The sequence below is a fragment of the Colias philodice genome, chromosome 24 (genome assembly GCF_061535455.1).
Source record: "Colias philodice isolate Cphi_HAF_F1 chromosome 24, ilColPhil1 Martin Lab GWU primary, whole genome shotgun sequence".
Classification (NCBI taxonomy): Eukaryota; Metazoa; Arthropoda; class Insecta; order Lepidoptera; family Pieridae; genus Colias; species Colias philodice.
Window position 1 is genome coordinate 1,992,339 of NC_143109.1, and position 18,677 is coordinate 2,011,015.

Below are 18,677 nucleotides of genomic sequence, written 5' to 3' on the forward strand. Positions count from 1 at the left end.
CTTCACAAGCAAAACGAATTATTCGTACTACCTTAAGTATCTTGTAAAATGATACTAAAACAGCATCAAAAGCTTTTCCAAGCAATCTGAAGTGAAACAGATCACGATAATCCCGTACCCACTATATCATTTAAATTTTCTCGAGATAAACGTCTTGTCCGAGTTTATCTATGCTAATTGAGGGTAGTAATTTATTATTTTGTGCCCTAACCTTAGGTAATGTTATAGTTTTGTATTTAGATTGCGTCTGCTGCTTTAGAATATATAATATGATTTTTGGCGTTCTAACTCGATAAAAGGGCTATCTAACACCGAAAAAATTTTTAAATCGGACAATCGTTCCTGAGATAAGCGCGTTCAAACAAACAAACTCTTCAGCTTTATAATACCTATGTATAAGTAAAGATAATAAGATTCATATTATGTGATGTTCGTCAGATTATTAATTTTATAAATGACTATTGAGCTTTTTAAATTTCATGGAGCTTTATTGTATTTCGCAAATCTAGTGAAGCGTTGAAGTCTTAACAATATTATCTATACTTATACATATATAAAAATGAAACCCGTTTCGCGTTGTCACGGCATCACGTGTGAATGGCTGAACCGATTTCGGTAATTCTTTTTTTATTATATTCCTTGAAGTACGAGGATGGTTCTTATGTAGAGAAAACGTAAATATGTACCACGTTCGAAGCCGAGGCGGACCGCTAGTAGTCTAATAAAAAAAAACAATATTTCCAAATGAATGTTTACGTAACTCGTCCTTTAATCCATTTAGTATTTCCTCTTTAGAACACTATAAAGGTCCATAAGAATTTAATTATTCAACTAAAACTCAAACAGTACCTACGTGTCATCGATTCCACTCCACCCCAAAATCATAATTTATAGTTGAAACTAACCCTTGGCATAATTAATTTCTCCCAAATGGCAAGTGCAGGTTAAAACCAAACCACCTAGTCATGTTTAGGGTACGAATTTATTACTGTGGGGTAACTATTTTTTGTTAGACACCTGAAAACTTTAACGGGATAAAATCGTGATTTTTTTCACATCATTATGATACAGCTACGTTGGAACTTAGGCAACTAAGTAGACTGACCGTGACCATGAAGTGTTTTACATTTTATTTAAAAAAGTTGCAGACCATAACTAATACCTACTATTTAATTATTTATCATATGTACATTTTTTTACGACTGGGTGGCTAAAAATAAAATATATTATTTATCTTCATAACGTTTTTGCATGTAAATAATGGATTGATGGAAAAGACCATTAATTTAAAATGTTGTAATATGTAAAAATGGACAAATGCGTTTATAACACAGATACGAAAAAGTGGAAAAAAATATTTTAACTTACACTAAAAATAGACAATTTTACGATTGCATTATTTTCGACATTTCTATAGCGTCACAAAATGTAACCAATCTTAATATAAACTTTACATCTGTATGTAGAAAAATCAAAATAGACCGTCTATTTTTTCCCATTAGCAAGTGGATAAACAATATTTATAAGTTACGTAACGTTCCAACTGACGTAGAATGGATGCGCTCGCGCCGGTCCCAAATATTACTAGCGATCTTGGCATTGAATGTTACAAGGTCACTCCGGAGCGTGACGTCATCGTGCGTCCGCGCAGCTCAAACGATCATAAAAATTAAAAACTAGAAGCCAGGTTCGTATCTAATACTGATTTAAATCGCTTAAAAATAGTATGAACTTAATAATGAGAAAATGAAAATGAAAACTTTTAAACATCGATTTTAAATAGAAATGCAATTAGTTACCTACCTAGTTACACAGAAGAATTTTAGCTTATTTATAGACTTAGGGCCGATTTTTCAATGCTTGGATAAAACTTATCCGAACAATAAAGTATTACACGATAATATTAAAATGTCACGTAAACTGTAAAATACGTTTAATTAGAATACGTTTTTTTTATACATTATTCGACGAATAAGTCGTTGGTTCGTTTAACCAAGGATTGAAAAATCAGCCCTTAATATAAAATAATGATAGTGAACATCTGCGCATAGATTTCTAGTTGTTATATATTTTAATAATATAAATATTATGGGGATAAATACCTACATATTTTGCACTTTATTACGCTCCGAGTAGATACTAAATAGCAATTTCTATACATAAAAAAATAGTAATTACTATTTAGGCTTTGGCTAGTTTTTTTGCTTTTCACGCTACGTAATTATATTTAAATATATGGTGCATAAATTTTCAATATAATTGGATATGTTAATTTTATATTTCGGTTCAGGAATGTCATTTTTTATAGATACGAGACATTAAAACTAGCTAAAACTAGCTTAAAATAAGCTATGACCTAGGTTTTATACATTTGTTAAACTAGGATATTCAAATTAACACTCAAAAGAGGAATAGCATTAAATAACAATTCATATTGTTTTCTAAAACCCCGGGTACGAATTAACTTAAGAGACGTTATTTTCAATGTAATATTATAAGTACCAAAATAAATAAAATAATGGAATCTAATTCAAACTAAATAAGTACCAGTTTTACTTACTTTGGATAGTAATATTTTTAAGGAAATACTTATATATCACAAGCTATACACTTCGCGGTTTCACCCGCATTGCTCCGCTCCTGTTGGCGTGATGATAGGGTTGCCAACCGTACTATAATATATAGTATTGTACTATATTTCGGGTCTGCGTACTATATACTGTTGAAAACATATATAGTACGCATAAATACTATATTTTCAACACCGACAAATGTTACAAACAAATCCTTCATTAAAAAAAAAATAAGAACGCGCCTTTTAATTATTGTTAAGATAAGTCATATAACCTATTGCGCATATACCAGTGGCGAGAAGAAAGAAACAGAAGTAGTGTATCTATATTTTATACTAATCTATACTATCTATATCTATACTAGTATAATATTATAAAGAGGAAAGGTTTGTAAGTATGTAAGTATGTATGTATGTATGGTTTTTACGCATAAACTACTGGACCGATTTCAAAAATTCTTTCACCATTAGAAAGCTGCATCTTCACTGAGCAACATAGGCTATATTGCATTTAAAAAAAAATTAGAGATCCTTACCAAATTCTTTCCTTAATAAAAATTCTGTCATTGCATGCGCTGCGAAATCTATTGAAGATAGAACAAAACAATGTTCTACGGTATTATAGAATGGATCAATATTTACAAGAGAGTTCGCGATACCATATGTCCATCTTCAGTAGTTATGTTACTACAACAACTTTTTTACGTTTTCAAAGTAAATAGAAGTGCCGTCAGTAAGTAATCAAACCATGTTATCCATACACATATATTAATCCTTATCCCATTAAATGATGTTTTATTATAGACTGTTTCAATACCAGCAAAATACTTTTTAAATTAAAAAAAATTGGATATTCCATTCAAAAGATATAACGAATTTTTAAAAGTGTCAATCTACAGAAAATTAGTAGGTATACTGTTTAATACAATGAGCAGGCGTAGTGCGGGACCGGGTGAAGGTGATTTTCATGTGATTAAAAATTAAACCTATAGTCCGACCTATAGTAGACTTTTCACTGTCACGATATCGCTATCTATGCGGGTGAAACCGCAGGGCATTGCTAGTCATTAATAAAAAATGAACTTTTGATTTATATTAATTAAAAAATTGAATGTGACAAAGCTTGAAACTTTTATTTTAAACAAAAAGCTGTTACACAGTGCAAGAAGTGCAAAAAAATATAGTTTTTATAAAAAAAATATATAATTGTCTATTTTTTTTGTTTTTCCCATAAAATACTATATTTTTTTGAAATGTACTATATTTTTTACACCTTATTTTGGAAAATACTATATTTTGATGATGAAGTGTTGGCAACCCTACGTGATGATAATATATATAGTCTATAGCCTTCCTCGATGAATGGGCTATCTACACAGAAATAATTTTTGAAATCTGACCAGTAGTTCCCAAGATTATCGCGTTCAAACAAAAACCAAAATCTTCAGCTTTATAATATGTATTAGTTTAACTATAGATATGTATACATAATATATATGTGTATAGATATGTCTCCAGCCGAGTCTCAAGTTAACTCGTACGGGTTATACAGTCGACCAAGACGATTAATTTACGACATACCCCAGAAATAACAAACTTAATTACTTAAGTTGTAAATATAAATGAATAATTGTTACGAAGGTGTGACAAACAATGCGACAATGTGACCATAAGATAATATACCATGTGACGTTTCGGTTAGAGATATTTTGTATTGTAAATGATTTACTGCAAGTTGGCAACCCTATTTTATTCATTAGCGTCATCTGCGAAGTTTTGTGTTGAATGACGAAGAGTAATTATTTTAAATAGCCATGTTTCATGTATGGATAAAGATTAAAGACTATAGAGACAATAATTAATAAATCATTATATTTGTATGATTTATTTTTATTTTTTGGCAATTTTATGAACCACATAGGTTAGAGAAGAGCCATTATTATAGATCAACATAATATTTTTAATCAAGAGTACCGTGCTCTTTTTAAAAAGGTTGTAAACTAAAGCTCATCGTAAAATATTACATGGATAGGGCTGTCACTTGTAGTTACTTCTTTTAAACATGGATAGGGCTGTCACTCGTAGTTACTTCTTTTAAAATGCTAGATTATTAACTTGTTCCCGTAATGTATTTAAATTATTAGTAAAATATACACTTGAATAATGTAAGTAGGCATATATTACATAATTTAAACACTTATCTAGATACAAAAACTCGAAAATAAATAAATTGAAGACTAACATGGAAATTATACCTAAATAAGGCAATTAAAATTATTAATAACGTCATTAAAATATTTATGCTAGACAAAATTATTCAAAAAGTTGCAAATCGTTGACCATGACTCTTTCTTGACCGAGACCTCTTAGACGAAAATGGTCTATTTGAATTTTTTCGTCCGTTGCAATAAAGAAATTATGAAATCATTATTTTTAATCAAGGTCTGACTAGGAAATAAATAATTTCGTTTAACAATGACCGAGTACATAATTATTTTGTTCCTAACGTATTTAGAAATTCGATTGTACAGTCCACTTGATACATTTGGATACTAAAATATGATCAAAATATGGAGAGAATCCCTTTTTTTTTCCAATAACTACTCAACCAATAATGTATAAGAAAATACGAAAACTATTACTGAAACTGAACTGAGAAAGACACACAAGCTCTATAACAAATATGGCCAATGCCCCAAAAGACGATACATGCTCAGATTTTATTGAGAAACAACCGAGAAACAACGTGCTTCGCCCGAGGCGTCCGTCAAAATAATTATATCAAGAAAATAAAGATAGTTGTATCGCGTGACTGTACACCGATTAGAGTAATTTCGTTACATCCCAAAATGGTGCATTATTACACTTATAAAAAAATAATAAAACACTATACCTACATTATAAAAATATGTACTTGACGTTTGACTGTCTTATAAGTTATATCTAAGCAGTTGGTAGTTTGGTACCCCTGTAAAGCTGTACAGTGTACACTCACAAAGTTCCGAATATGTTTTGATTCGGTTTTATTACTGCTTTGATAGGTATTATATTATGATTAGATTTCTTTGTATGTATACCAATATTTCCGTTCGATAATACATATCTTTAAATAAGTACTAGTTTCGATTTCTAAAGGTTATGATAATTGCACTACTTCTCACTAATTGCAGACATAATAACAATTTGTTTTTAACTTTGATACAACATTAAATTATTAGCTGTAGGCAAACAATTTTATATGATCACTTCCTAAAATCTACTCCACCCTTATCTCTAATACTTAAAGATCAATTTCAAATATCAGTGATTTTATCAATGCTTAATATTTTGGTTAAAAATTCAAGTATGTCCGTAGTTATGATGACGCAATAACTAACACGCTAGTAATGGTTGGTGTCAATCAAAATTACAGAGTGTATCCATATAATTTCAGTTGGCAATACCATGGCCAAGGGAAAATCTTCCTTATTACTATTAAGGTAAGATGTTCTTGTAAAGTTTAGACTGTATAACAACATTTTGACTGTTTCTACGAAACGGCTAAGTTCATGAAGGGGGAGGTGACTGTAATTACATCGCGTTTCGGCTCGAATTTTCAATATTTAATTCCTTTAAATTTATTCTCATTCCGAAAATAGATAATGATTAGCAATTTTTTTTTTCTAACAGCAATGAATATTCATCACGGCTTTGTGTAATGTCTACTGAAACTGAAATAGGTAATATGTATCTATATTCAACAATTTGACATTGATTAGAAATTTCGAAATAGCACAGCATAAATATATCAACAAAGTCGTAAAAGACCTACCTGATTCTAAAACATATTTCCTGTTGTGACAAATTTATAAAAATGTGGAATAATAAACAAATTAAATCACTAATGACATTTAATATGTATCAAGGAGTCAATGAACTTATAAAAAGTTGTTTAATTAGATTAATATAACTGATACAGATACACAAAAAAATATTCAAATGACAAGTCTGGTGCACGTTGACATTGAACGCTTGTAGCGACAGATTATAAAATCAACAGATAAAAACGATTTGTTTTGAATCAATAGTCGAGGAAATATCTCTCACCACGTGCGTTGACATAATTTAATAGTCTTGTGTAACTGATACACATTGCACTTTTATTACGCATGTTTATTTTACGATAAAAAATTTCAGAATAATTTTTACGTCTTTTAATTTTTAAACTTAACATTATATTATGAAGACATTGGTTTTACACAAATAGCATTATGATATATGTATATTATTTTTATCAATTAATAACTCTTTCGAGTATTACATAACGCTAATAAATCTAAGCTTTCCATTGCTACTCACATGCTGGTAACTAATCAAATCAATAGATAAAAAAACTTGATCTGTTTCGCGCGCAAATCGGTTGCGCTCGGCGTCCGTCGAGAAGCCGAATTGGATTCAAGGCCGCATTCCAATTTCAAACCATTGTCAATGTCACCATTCAGCGCACATGATAGATGTTGCTTTTGGCGCGTAAACGTATTTTTTTTAAAAACGTTTCGTAATAATTCTAATTATAACAATAAACAAAATGGCAGGAGAAATTTCCCACGCAAAATAAAATCGTGCCTCAAAGTAAAGATCGTAATAAATATGGATGATGCATAAAGGCTATATTGTTAACACTATCATCGACATTCGACATATTATTTCTTGTTTCGCGTATTTTTGACACAATTCGAGAAGTCGACCCAAAAATCAGAAATTAATGTTACAAAACAAAGGAAGAATTCAGATTTGTGGTAATACAAAACATCAATTTTGAAGGTTGATTTTCATTTGAATTTCATAAACTCAAGTATTCTTGAGTACAAGGCGAATTTTATAACTTATGAATTATTATATTTTATAAGTACTTATTTCATCTGAGTAGTGTTTCCATAGAAACTGTTATCTCCTAAATGAGTCTTAAGAGCATTGTTACACAGGTTTTATAGGCTTATTATGACTTTCCATGAAAATACAATTATCTGTCAAATAAGAGCTTTTGACAGGTTATATGTTTGTTTAGTAAAGATTTTGAAAGGTATCTGACATCTGTATGTTGTTTCCGATATTTATTATTATAGAGATAACTTAAACTTATCTGTGAAATATCAGGACCATATTTGATGTGAATCATATACCTATTTGCCAGATATGATATCGCAGTCTGTTGTTACGTGATTCAAAAAAGATCCAATGCTAATTTTAATTTGAATGAATAAATGTTATTTACGTTAATAAATAGTCAGAAGATTTTAATAAATGCTTCTAATTAAGATAAGAAGAAGTAAATAAGTCAAGAAGACTCTTCGCTCCATAAGAGACTAAAAATTTCAAGGATAGAAGTTCCTCTTCCATAAAAGCTTCTATGTATATGAGTCGTAAAGTTGATAATGGTTTGCGTATCACCAGTATTGAATTGTTACTAAACAAATAACAAATCCAAATGTAAATCTTAGTTTACGTTAGTAGAATCACGTCTACATAATATCACGAGTTCCCAAAATGATCGATTCGGGAGTTATCGGAGACCCTGCCACCAAGAGGGGGTCATGGCCTAAGATATCTATTATATTTTATATAAGAATATAATAAATGTTGTAGATCGTCATCAAGCAACGTAGGAAGTAAGTATGGGCAAAATGTTGTGATAGGTTGTTGATTTTTGGGCATTATCATATTATACTTGCTAGTTTTTATCTCCTTCTTGAGGCACTGGTTTCCTTATAAGCTTTTCAGTCATAAATAGTTGTAGAGTAAATATTTTTTGTCATTTTTATTCTTTGAATATTTATCGATGAAGATTTTAAATGCACAGAAATGACCAGGGTATTATCTACAAGCCCAATTAACAAAGTTAGATTTAGGGAAATATAAAATTAAGGTGAAGCACGTCAGTGGTTTTAATAAATTCATAAATTTGATGGTAGCAGGAAAACAATAAGCATTAAGTATATTTTAAATTCACATAACCGCATTCATAAATTAAAATTACCTTATAATTAACGATCTTCATACAGATAACCATCGCCCGGAACATAATGTAAGCATCAAAATTCAAGTACTATGAGCGCAGACGTTAGGTATTGTCCTATATAACCTCCAAATGACCTGATGGCTGACCTTGGATGGCAAGGTCCATCCGGAGTCGTTGAGCCTTTCGGTTAGAAAATTGACGAAATCACTTGAACGGTAATTACAAGGGATATTGAGGAGATGGTCCAGGAAATCGGATTGGTAATGATCGAATTTGACATGTTTCTAACTAGCATACAAGACACGGATGTGGTGTCTTTTACAGATATTGATATAGCCCTGAAGTATGCAATTCTGTAGATGTTAACGAAGTTAAAGCTTATAATTAATTATTAGTTCTACAATAAACTGATATTATTAACTTAAGAAAATGCAGAAAATATAAAATTTTAATTTACCAAAATATTAAATTCCGTATAAGTTGATTAGGTTGTTTAAAGTTAATAAACATCGAAAGATGTATCTACTAAACTTGAACCTTCTATTATATTATTATAACACTGATAAAGATGGATGAAATAAAACCGCTAATAAGTCAATTACGAAAGATTACGGCCAGCTAAATGTTTCTCATAAGATATTTATGACCTTATACTTTTGCAGTCAGATTGTCGATTCTTATTAGCCAAATAGGCGATGGAAAGTAGTATATTCGACAACTTCATAATGGCCTTGAATCTGATATATTTTCGATCGACAGTCATCATAACTTAAATTATGCCCAAGAGATTTGTTCAAATCTCGAAAATATATATGAGGAAGCAAAAACGATTACGTAAACAATCTCAGAGTGTACTCGAACACTGAATTATATTTTAACATTGCTCATGAGTACTCTCGAAATAAAGTGGATATTCAAATTGATTCGAATAATATACCTACACCATATAATAATGTCTAGTTAGAAATAAGTGTCGAATAAGGAAGTACTCAGCACGAATACATTAAACAAATTCGTTGCCGAAATAAAGAGTATGATCTGATGATAAAACGCTGTACGCGGAACCACGTTTGCTGCGTGATCTTCACAACGATTATAATAACGAACAATGCTAAGCCGAATATTAAAGATGACGTCAAAGCAGACGAAAACTTCCGAAGCGTTCAAGGATTGTAATGATTAATTTATCTAATTGTAAGTAAGTATCTAACCTTTTCCTCCTGAAGGCTCTGTCCACCGTTTTCCGATAGAGGCGTGGATGGAGCGCTGTATCCCTTCGGTCCCTCGTCGTGCGGCGTCATCTGTCTGTGGACGTCGTTCTCTTGGTCGTTGTGACCTCTCAAGTCTTGGAGACCATTCTTAAATTCAGATAATCTTAAAACGGACGGCTTAATTTCTGGTATATCGTCGGGATGCTCGTATCGCCGCAAGTCTGTGAGGTTCGCGGCGAGATGCCTGTGCGTGTCCAATGGCGGAGGCACGCCTATAGATCTGAGATGCTCTATACTTCTATGGATATGCGAGTAATTGTCAACAGGTATTTCTGCCATTAGCGGCGAGTTGTGGTAGTCCAGGCCCCCGCCGTCCGGCCTGTAATCGATTGTCCTTCCTTCCATCATCTTTTTGGCTTGTATAAATTTCTATCTAAGTACTTAAAAAATTCGGTATCTACGGTTTGGCACTATCTTATAAATATATTCTGTTTCGATATCTTGGTATTCTCGCTTGTCATGGAATAATTCGAGATCTCCCGTTTTACAACTGAAAAGAATTACATCATGTATTTTCTCAAAAAATAAAAAATAAATATTTTATCCGAAATGTTGTGTATTTTTAAATATGCAGAGTACAATTGCGAAGGAAATGTTTTAGGGTGATTGCGATTTAATTTGAAAAGTTGTCGGACGACTCAATCCGGTTGTTTGTCTATTTAAAACTAGATTTAAAGAGTGAAAAAAAAGCTGCGTTTTTTTCTGAAGCAGGTGACGAGCAGTCGCGTAGGTTGTGTCAATGATCTAGCTCCCCTAGCCCACATGCCATATCGAATAAGGCTTTGATAATCACATTGCATGTACAGACGCGTTAACAGGTTGCGATTTATTCTTCAATAATAAATAATAAAATTCAAGTATGATCAATGTGTTTTTATACATCGATTTATTACCTCTCAAACGTCGATTTAGCGAATGATGATCGTAAATTTTTATTTGTGCTTTATAAAACTGTATTGCTGTGCATGAATATTCTACTCGGTATTTATTTTAAATTTCATTAGCGTTTAAAGGATTAACTAATTTAAGTTTAAAAGCTTTTTAATTGCCTTTTTTGTTTACGCTTGTGTTGCAGACTGTACTCGTAATGCCCGCCATACACGCCTGTCAAAGATAATAATTGCGCGCATAGAATACAAGAACAGGTTGTTGTGCGGGTGAATTTTACGATTTAAACGAATCTCAACCTTATCTTCTAAACTATAAAGCTTCAGGTTTTTATTGTGGGCGTTAAATAATATTACAGGTAATTTGGTGATGCTTTGTACTTGGGCCCCACAGATTATATTAGAGTTAGAGATTTATACAGGTTTTAGTAGGAAGTTCTTTAGATATTATTAGCAGTTTATAAGGCGGTAATAAACTCATTAGGAGAGAAACTAATTGTATATTTTTATTTAATAATTGTTCCTGCCATGTTAAATAAAAGTTTTTAAATATTTTTCAAGAAACTATTTTGAATGAAACAAAATAAGTTTCTTAAATTTTATGACTAAATACCTAACTAGTTATTTTTTATTTATAAGTGTTTGTGAATTTTTAAATCGCAAATAAAAAACATTCATGATAAAAATAATAATCTAGATAGTATTATTTAAAATATTTCGCTACAAATTTAAAAATACATATATTTTTAAAATTTTATTATTAAAAATGATTAAGTAAATTTTCAGCATTTTGTGCAGGTACGTAATCTGACTAAACACTAAATAAAATAAATTTAATTAATCAGTAGGAATAATTACTTTTTGTATTTTTTTCGAGTAATTAATTTTTTTTTTCATAATATCTATTGTACTCATGCATATTTAGAATAAAAAACATAAATAACACAAACGAAAATCAACAACATTTCGAATAATCGTGAAAAAAAATAAATTAGAAACGGTTCCCCCATGATTAAGTAGTCGTTATCATTAAATAAATAAACTTTAAAGTACGTGAAATACATTCAGTCGTATTTCCGTATTTGTTGTCTGGCTTTCAAGGTCAGCCTTGACGGGACCTCACCCAAAGTTGCCGACTTATCGAGGGATCAGGGAGGTGTTATGTAAAATCTCCCCAAGCCCCCTCAAGGGGGAACCGAAGCATAATTAATTTAAAAATAAACGTACCTCTCACTTATCGAAAAATCTTTAAAACACCAACTATATCACCATAATAAATCACAGTTTGTTCCTATCTAAAATGTCACTAAATATCACATAATACAGGTAACACTAATGTCACAACACGTAAGGCAACTGTCCGCGGCGTTATCGCCAAAATATATATAAAAATCCACGTGCTCCCGAAAAATAAACATTTAAAAAAGGCCGGCAACAAAAACGAGCGTGCCGACCGACCCTGGAGTAAAATTATGAATGCCGGGCGTCGTTACTAGGATCCAAATTACCAGATTTTTTCGCTCTCAATATTTTTGTGTGTTAGTGTTTTTATTTGGTGTATATGTGGGTAAATCCACACGTGATTCGCGCCGTCCTTCTCTCGCGCACGGATTTGCGCGTGCACCGGCTTGCAGTACGAGCGGATCAACACATGTGCTCCTAGCCGGCGTCTTCGAGCCAACGCTGCCTCGGACGACAACAAATGTTAAATACAAAACGGCCGCTCGAACGCCTTTAGACCGACGCGGCAAAAACGAGACTGAAATTCAGATCTATAGTAGAAAAAGTGAACTACACCGAACGAGGGGTACACTAACACATCAAATGAAAAAAATCACACGGACGCCAACATCGACAGCGGAGCTTAAAAAATCGGAGTGGGGATCCGTCCGCACCGCTCGCTCGCCTAACCGCATCTCGCTCTGGCCGCGTGAGGCCGCGCGCACACAGACGAGCGGTGGTTAAGCGAAAAAAATGTGTACACATTTTTTTATTATTCACGATTTTTATGTGTGTAAGTGGGCTCGGTGCGAGCGCGACGGCAGAGGTCCTGCGGCCTTAACTCCCCGGGCGGGAGGGAGACGGGGCGAGTCGCCACGTGCTCGTCCCTCGGTATTAAATAATAATTAAAATGGCTACAAGACCGGCGATACGAGATACTGTTCGGTAGACGATTTTTTGGCTGAGCTTTTTCCTTTTTTGCGGAGCTTTTTGCGAAATCGTCGAGATCGAGGCGTACGACGATTGAGGGAATTAATGAAAAAATATATTTGCCTGATTGACACATAATTTCGTGAGAAATACGCGCAGAGAGTCGCGCCGAATAAAAAAACCAAGGACGCCGCGCGAAAAAGAAGTTATTGATTAAAACAGGGCTTGTCATTGACCAGACTTAAATAGGGGTTGTTAATATTATGCAGCGGTGATCCGGCAGCATCGATCTTATAAAACACCGTGACATTACAGAAGCAAGTTTAATCATCGAACTTTATCGCTGTTTTGTGACGACTGACGAGTTCTTTATTATGATAAACTTTTATTGGATTTTAAAATATTTGCATTAATTTGAGAAGCATCAAAAGCTATAGCATTACTACGATCACTTTTTAAATTAATGATATCGATATAATGTACCTAATGAACAAAAGCTTATTTTGCGCGAATAGAAAATGCATAAACATAATCTATAAACGGTCAAGCAGATGTCCAAACGGCTATTGAACTCATAGGGGATGTACATGATAATGGGGTGAAGAATAAAAGATTTTATTTGACATTATATTAGATACATGCTATGGACAAATTTGAATAATGCAAGCGTGGCCACCAAATAAAAAAAAATACTAAATAAAACTTTTTTTTTTAATGTGTCGACAATCGTTCAAACAACTAGGTTGTTATTACCCGTAGATACCTGGATATGGCTACTTAAAGTATAATAATTAAATTTATTTTTTATTTACCGTACCGTGTAATAAGTAAAACAGGTACATCAAATTAGATAAATATTAAATATTTTTTAATAAAAATTTAAAAGCTAAACTTCTTTGAACTTAAATATCCTAACTTAAGTATAAACTTTCTGTATTAGTTCACTTATATAACTTTCGCATAGATATACAACAGTTCAAATGTATTGAGATAAAATTACACAAAAATAGATATAATTTAAAAAATATTATTTTTAGTCGTATCTTAGTGTCATTGACATAATATTATGGCGTGTTAAAGATTAGAAGCTGAGTATCCACATAATTAATTTAGGTATTTAAACGAATATTCCTTTAACTAATCTAATATAACAAATATATAAAAGTAAGTCCGTCTATCTGATTGAATACTATCTCGCCAAAAACACCAGATGTATGCCATCGAGATATATGTACTGTATGCATAGAAGGTGAAACTTTTAACATATTTTAAGATAGCCTTTGTGGCTAAAACAAAAGTTTTAGGCCGTGGCCACACAGACAGGCGGCTTACCGCCTAAAGCTTATTCAGTCACCAAGCCAGTAGGCAAGTAATATGAACAATAATTTTGTAACCCATTCACTGCACGCAACGTTTTTAGCTAGCTTATAGCCAGAATGTAAGCAAGCCGCCTGTCAGTGCAGTCATGCCTTATGGATGAAAAAGTACATGGAAAGTCTAAAAGGCTTATTAGACCACCCAATTTTTAGGGACCCTAACCCTAACTAAGAGTGGTGTAATAAGACTTAGGGAGTTAGTGTCCCGATTTAAGGCGATCGGGTTTGCCCGATCTGCCTAGCTCCCTAAGCGCCCTGCAGATTGGGTAATGTAATAACGTTTAGTTGCCGCGCGACTAGTGCTTGGAGTGGCTGCTTTTGTATGTAAGGTGTCACCAAACTTCCCTACTACAGGTTTATAAAACTTAAAAGGGAAGTTCCAAATGTTTGTGATCACACCGCCATGTTAACAAATAAATAAATTGTTTAAATCAATTGTTTATTTAATTGTTTTAAAACTCAACAAGTGTTCAAATTGTTCTGCACCTACTCTAATTAATTCATTAAAACTCCCGGCTCAAGCACGCTTAGTATTTGCATATTTGAAAGCTTTTCACGTAACCGCAAATACTCTTTCACCCAGATCTTTCTCTTCTTTTTTTAATATTTGTTATTGCGTCAACGGTTGCCACTGCTACAGCAACTTTTTGAAGTTTCGATACTGACGGCGGCATAATGTAAAATGCAACAATACGTTTATCTCTCTAGACATTCGCGTATAAACTGAGTTAGGGCCCAATTCGCAGAGAAGTGTAATAAGCGCCACACTAACTAGGGAACACGCCCACCCTAGATGCAGGGCCCTTCATATCGGGTAGTGTAATAAGCCTTTGAGGAACGGCTGTTGCGACGTAAAGTGCAAGCAGAGCCGCAACTGGAAGCTAGTTAATTAGAATATATATCTAACACAAGGAAATTGTAAAACTTTACTTTTTACTTTTTCAATGGTGAATATTACTACTTATTCGGCAAAAATTATTAAGTAATATCTTAATACTTATCAGACAAATTCCCTTATTACATATATTCAAAGCTCAAAGAACTAGTAAAAGAAAGCAAGAATATAAATCGAATAGTCACTTAAATATCCATAAAAAAGTTTTTTTTACATAATTATTAATTAGTAATCAAGTATACTCTGACTTAGATTTACAATGATAATTTAGTCTTAAAAGATAAAATAATAATAAAAAGATTCAGAATACATAATAAAATGCCGGCATTTCTTCAAACAGAACATTGACGATGAGTTATTGAACAATTGCTGTGTTAAAAAATATCATAAAATCGAAAGTCAAACTATTGTTTTAAATTTTTATGGATGAGGTGGTAAAGTTTACTTTTGCTTTTCATAAAATATCAGTCTCTGTAAGCATTTTTTTCCTACCTACCTACTACACCCTCATAAAAGGGGTACTATAATATCATAATAGTAAAGCGGTTTAACATGGGGTCATTTCCAGTCAAACACCATACAATTGAAACCAATTAATTAATTATATAGGAAACTTCTGTTAAAAGTTAATGTTCATACTTATATTATAATATTATGTCTGTTTTCTTCGCGAAATGTCGGGTTATTAAGGGTAAATAGTTATTGCTTGATCGGGGTATCTATGTATAATTGCCTATTATTTCGTCAATGTTGAATTCATAAAAGTAAACTATTAATTTATATTACACTTCTATGCATTTTAGTTATCTACATCTTACTTCGAAAAAATTGCGAGAAGAGTCGACCATGTTAAATAATATATTAACTGACAATAATCGTAAACATATTAAAAATTAACAGATAACCAAGACATTTAAAAATTGAATAATTATCTTTGTCATTTTAAAATACAAAAGGAAAGAAAAGTAGAACTGTTAGGATCGTGTTTGTAGTCCAGGAGGAATCGGCGCATGAGTACCGAAAACTATTCCACCTCAATTTTTTTACGTGATCCTCTTCAAATTGCCCTACTGATGATATAAATGCATGTTGCCATGGGGCAACCCGGTGCCATATTGTTTAAACCGAAATTGTTTAAACAATTGCAAGGAATTGTTATTTTTCAACCGGACAAATTTTTTTTATATTTTTTATCGAAATACCAATAAAAAAGGTCCAATTACTTTTCACGATAAAGTTAATATTTTCAAAGATATGAATTTTTTAAGGTTTGAAAAATCTCAAATTTGGGTACTTTCGACCCATGAAAAATATATTTAAAAAAAAAATAATATATAAGTAATATTTTTTTTTCAATTCTCTATACAATAGTTAATAATATTGTTAATAGAGATTTAAGAAAATTTCATTGTTTATATCTGTTTTTTAATTGTTAACTTCGCGCGCTCACAAGTACGCGCCGCTTACCTTTAAGTATCGCCGTCTCTCTCTTACTCATGCGCTGCATCGGCCTCTGTGTCTTGAATCATTATTTATCATTTATCTTAAAAACTATCAACTTTATCAAGATTTCTAAAGAGAGCAATCTTATTAATAAGTTGACTATCAACTTTATCAAGATTTCTAAAGAGAGCAATCTTATTAATAAGTTGAGAATCGACATGCACTAACTTGTATTTTTATTTTAAATGTTATATATAATCAATAATTTTGTCACAAGAACAAACAAACATCTTGCGGTTTAATACAAAGAGTAACCTTGAGAAAATAAAAAACAAAGAAAAGAATCTTTTTCTTACTTAGACACAATCATACACACACCATGATATATATTTATAAAATTAGTTTTTATTTTATTTTTTTTCAATTTATTTGAATGTTTTTTCTAAACATCCAAGTGCGTACCCAATATAATTTTATTATTTATAAATAATTGTGATTTCAAAAAATGTTCAAATACTATTATATCTTATTATTGTTGAGATAAATGCAAAAATTACTTATGATAATAACAAAAAAGTAATATAAACTGATAAAAAAGTAATTTTAATTACATGTTTCAATTTATGCTTAAATAACTTTAAAAAAATTGATTTCAGAAAAAAAGAAACAAATTGTAGACAATTTAATTATTAATAAGATTGCTCTCTTTAAAAATCTTGATAAAGTTGATAGTTTTTAAGATAAATGATAAATAATGATTCAAGACACAGAGAGGCCGATGCAGCGCATGAGTAAGAGAGAGACGGCGATACTTAAAGGTAAGCGGCGCGTACTTGTGAGCGCGCGAAGTTAACAATTAAAAAACAGATATAAACAATGAAATTTTCTTAAATCTCTATTAACAATATTATTAACTATTGTATAGAGAATTGAAAAAAAAATATTACTTATATATTATTTTTTTTTTAAATATATTTTTCATGGGTCGAAAGTACCCAAATTTGAGATTTTTCAAACCTTAAAAAATTCATATCTTTGAAAATATTAACTTTATCGTGAAAAGTAATTGGACCTTTTTTATTGGTATTTCGATAAAAAATATAAAAAAAATTTGTCCGGTTGAAAAATAACAATTCCTTGCAATTGTTTAAACAATTTCGGTTTAAACAATATGGCACCGGGTTGCCCCATGGCAACATGCATTTATATCATCAGTAGGGCAATTTGAAGAGGATCACGTAAAAAAATTGAGGTGGAATAGTTTTCGGTACTCATGCGCCGATTCCTCCTGGACTATTGGGGAAGTCGGTTAAAAAGTAGACAATTAAACACAAATACACATAAAAGCAAGTAGTTCCTAGTAGGTATAGAAAAAAACTGACAAGTTAACGCAGCTCCTGTAAAAAGTATTGCATGAAAGACGTATAATTTTTTACGTCACAGTTGGTAAAAAACAATACAATAGCATAATAAAAATGAATTCACTTTCGTTAGAACTCATAATTGTGAGGGTTGTCAAAATTCAATTTCATCCGTCCTTGAATGTTATTTAATTGTAAATAGGGTTGACGACAATAAGTTTTTTTTTTAGATTATATTCACCTGTATTGAGTGCGGAAGTGGGAAGTAGATAAGATTATTGTGCTAAGTCTTCAGGTGAATATATTATAATAAAAAAGGTTGTACAACTTTTATTTAAATTTCTATATTGGTTGAATAATTCCTCCTACTAAAAATGTTTGTGAGATTGTTGATTGGAATTTAAAAGCGAGAGCTTTAGAGCTATTTCCATAACTTTAAAGCTTTGTCTATCACTTTTTTTCCATTTTTTAGGGTTCCGTACCTCAAAAGGAAAAAACGGAACCCTTATAGGATCACTTTGTTGTCCGTCTGTCCGTCCGTCCGTCCGTCCGTCCGTCCGTCCGTCCGTCTGTCAAGACCCTTTTTCTCAGGAACGCGTGGAGGTATGAAGCTGAAATTTATATCAATTACTCAGGTCTACTGTCCCTTGAAGCTGTGAAAAAATCAAACTTCTAAGGCAACGCAATCAAAAGATACAGCCGTTTATGCCGCAAATTTTCGAC

At 31.9% G+C, this 18,677-nt stretch overlaps 1 protein-coding gene across 4 annotated transcripts in view; it reads right to left on the reverse strand.

Moving 5' to 3' along the window:
* The window catches only part of rn (rotund), a 152,082-nt gene that overhangs the window by 14,179 nt on the left and 119,226 nt on the right, over positions 1 to 18,677 (reverse strand). Inside the window, exons 1-2 of one of the 4 annotated variants that reach the window (XM_089710261.1) lie at positions 11,956 to 12,496; positions 9,782 to 10,331 (exon numbers count right to left, since the gene is read on the reverse strand). The exons of the other annotated variants lie outside the window; for them this stretch is intronic. Coding sequence (XP_089566387.1) covers positions 9,782 to 10,189 — 408 coding nt within the window. The 5' untranslated portion in view covers positions 10,190 to 10,331; positions 11,956 to 12,496. Of the gene's footprint in view, positions 1 to 9,781; positions 10,332 to 11,955; positions 12,497 to 18,677 lie in introns of those variants that run through there. 4 annotated transcript variants of the gene reach the window in all.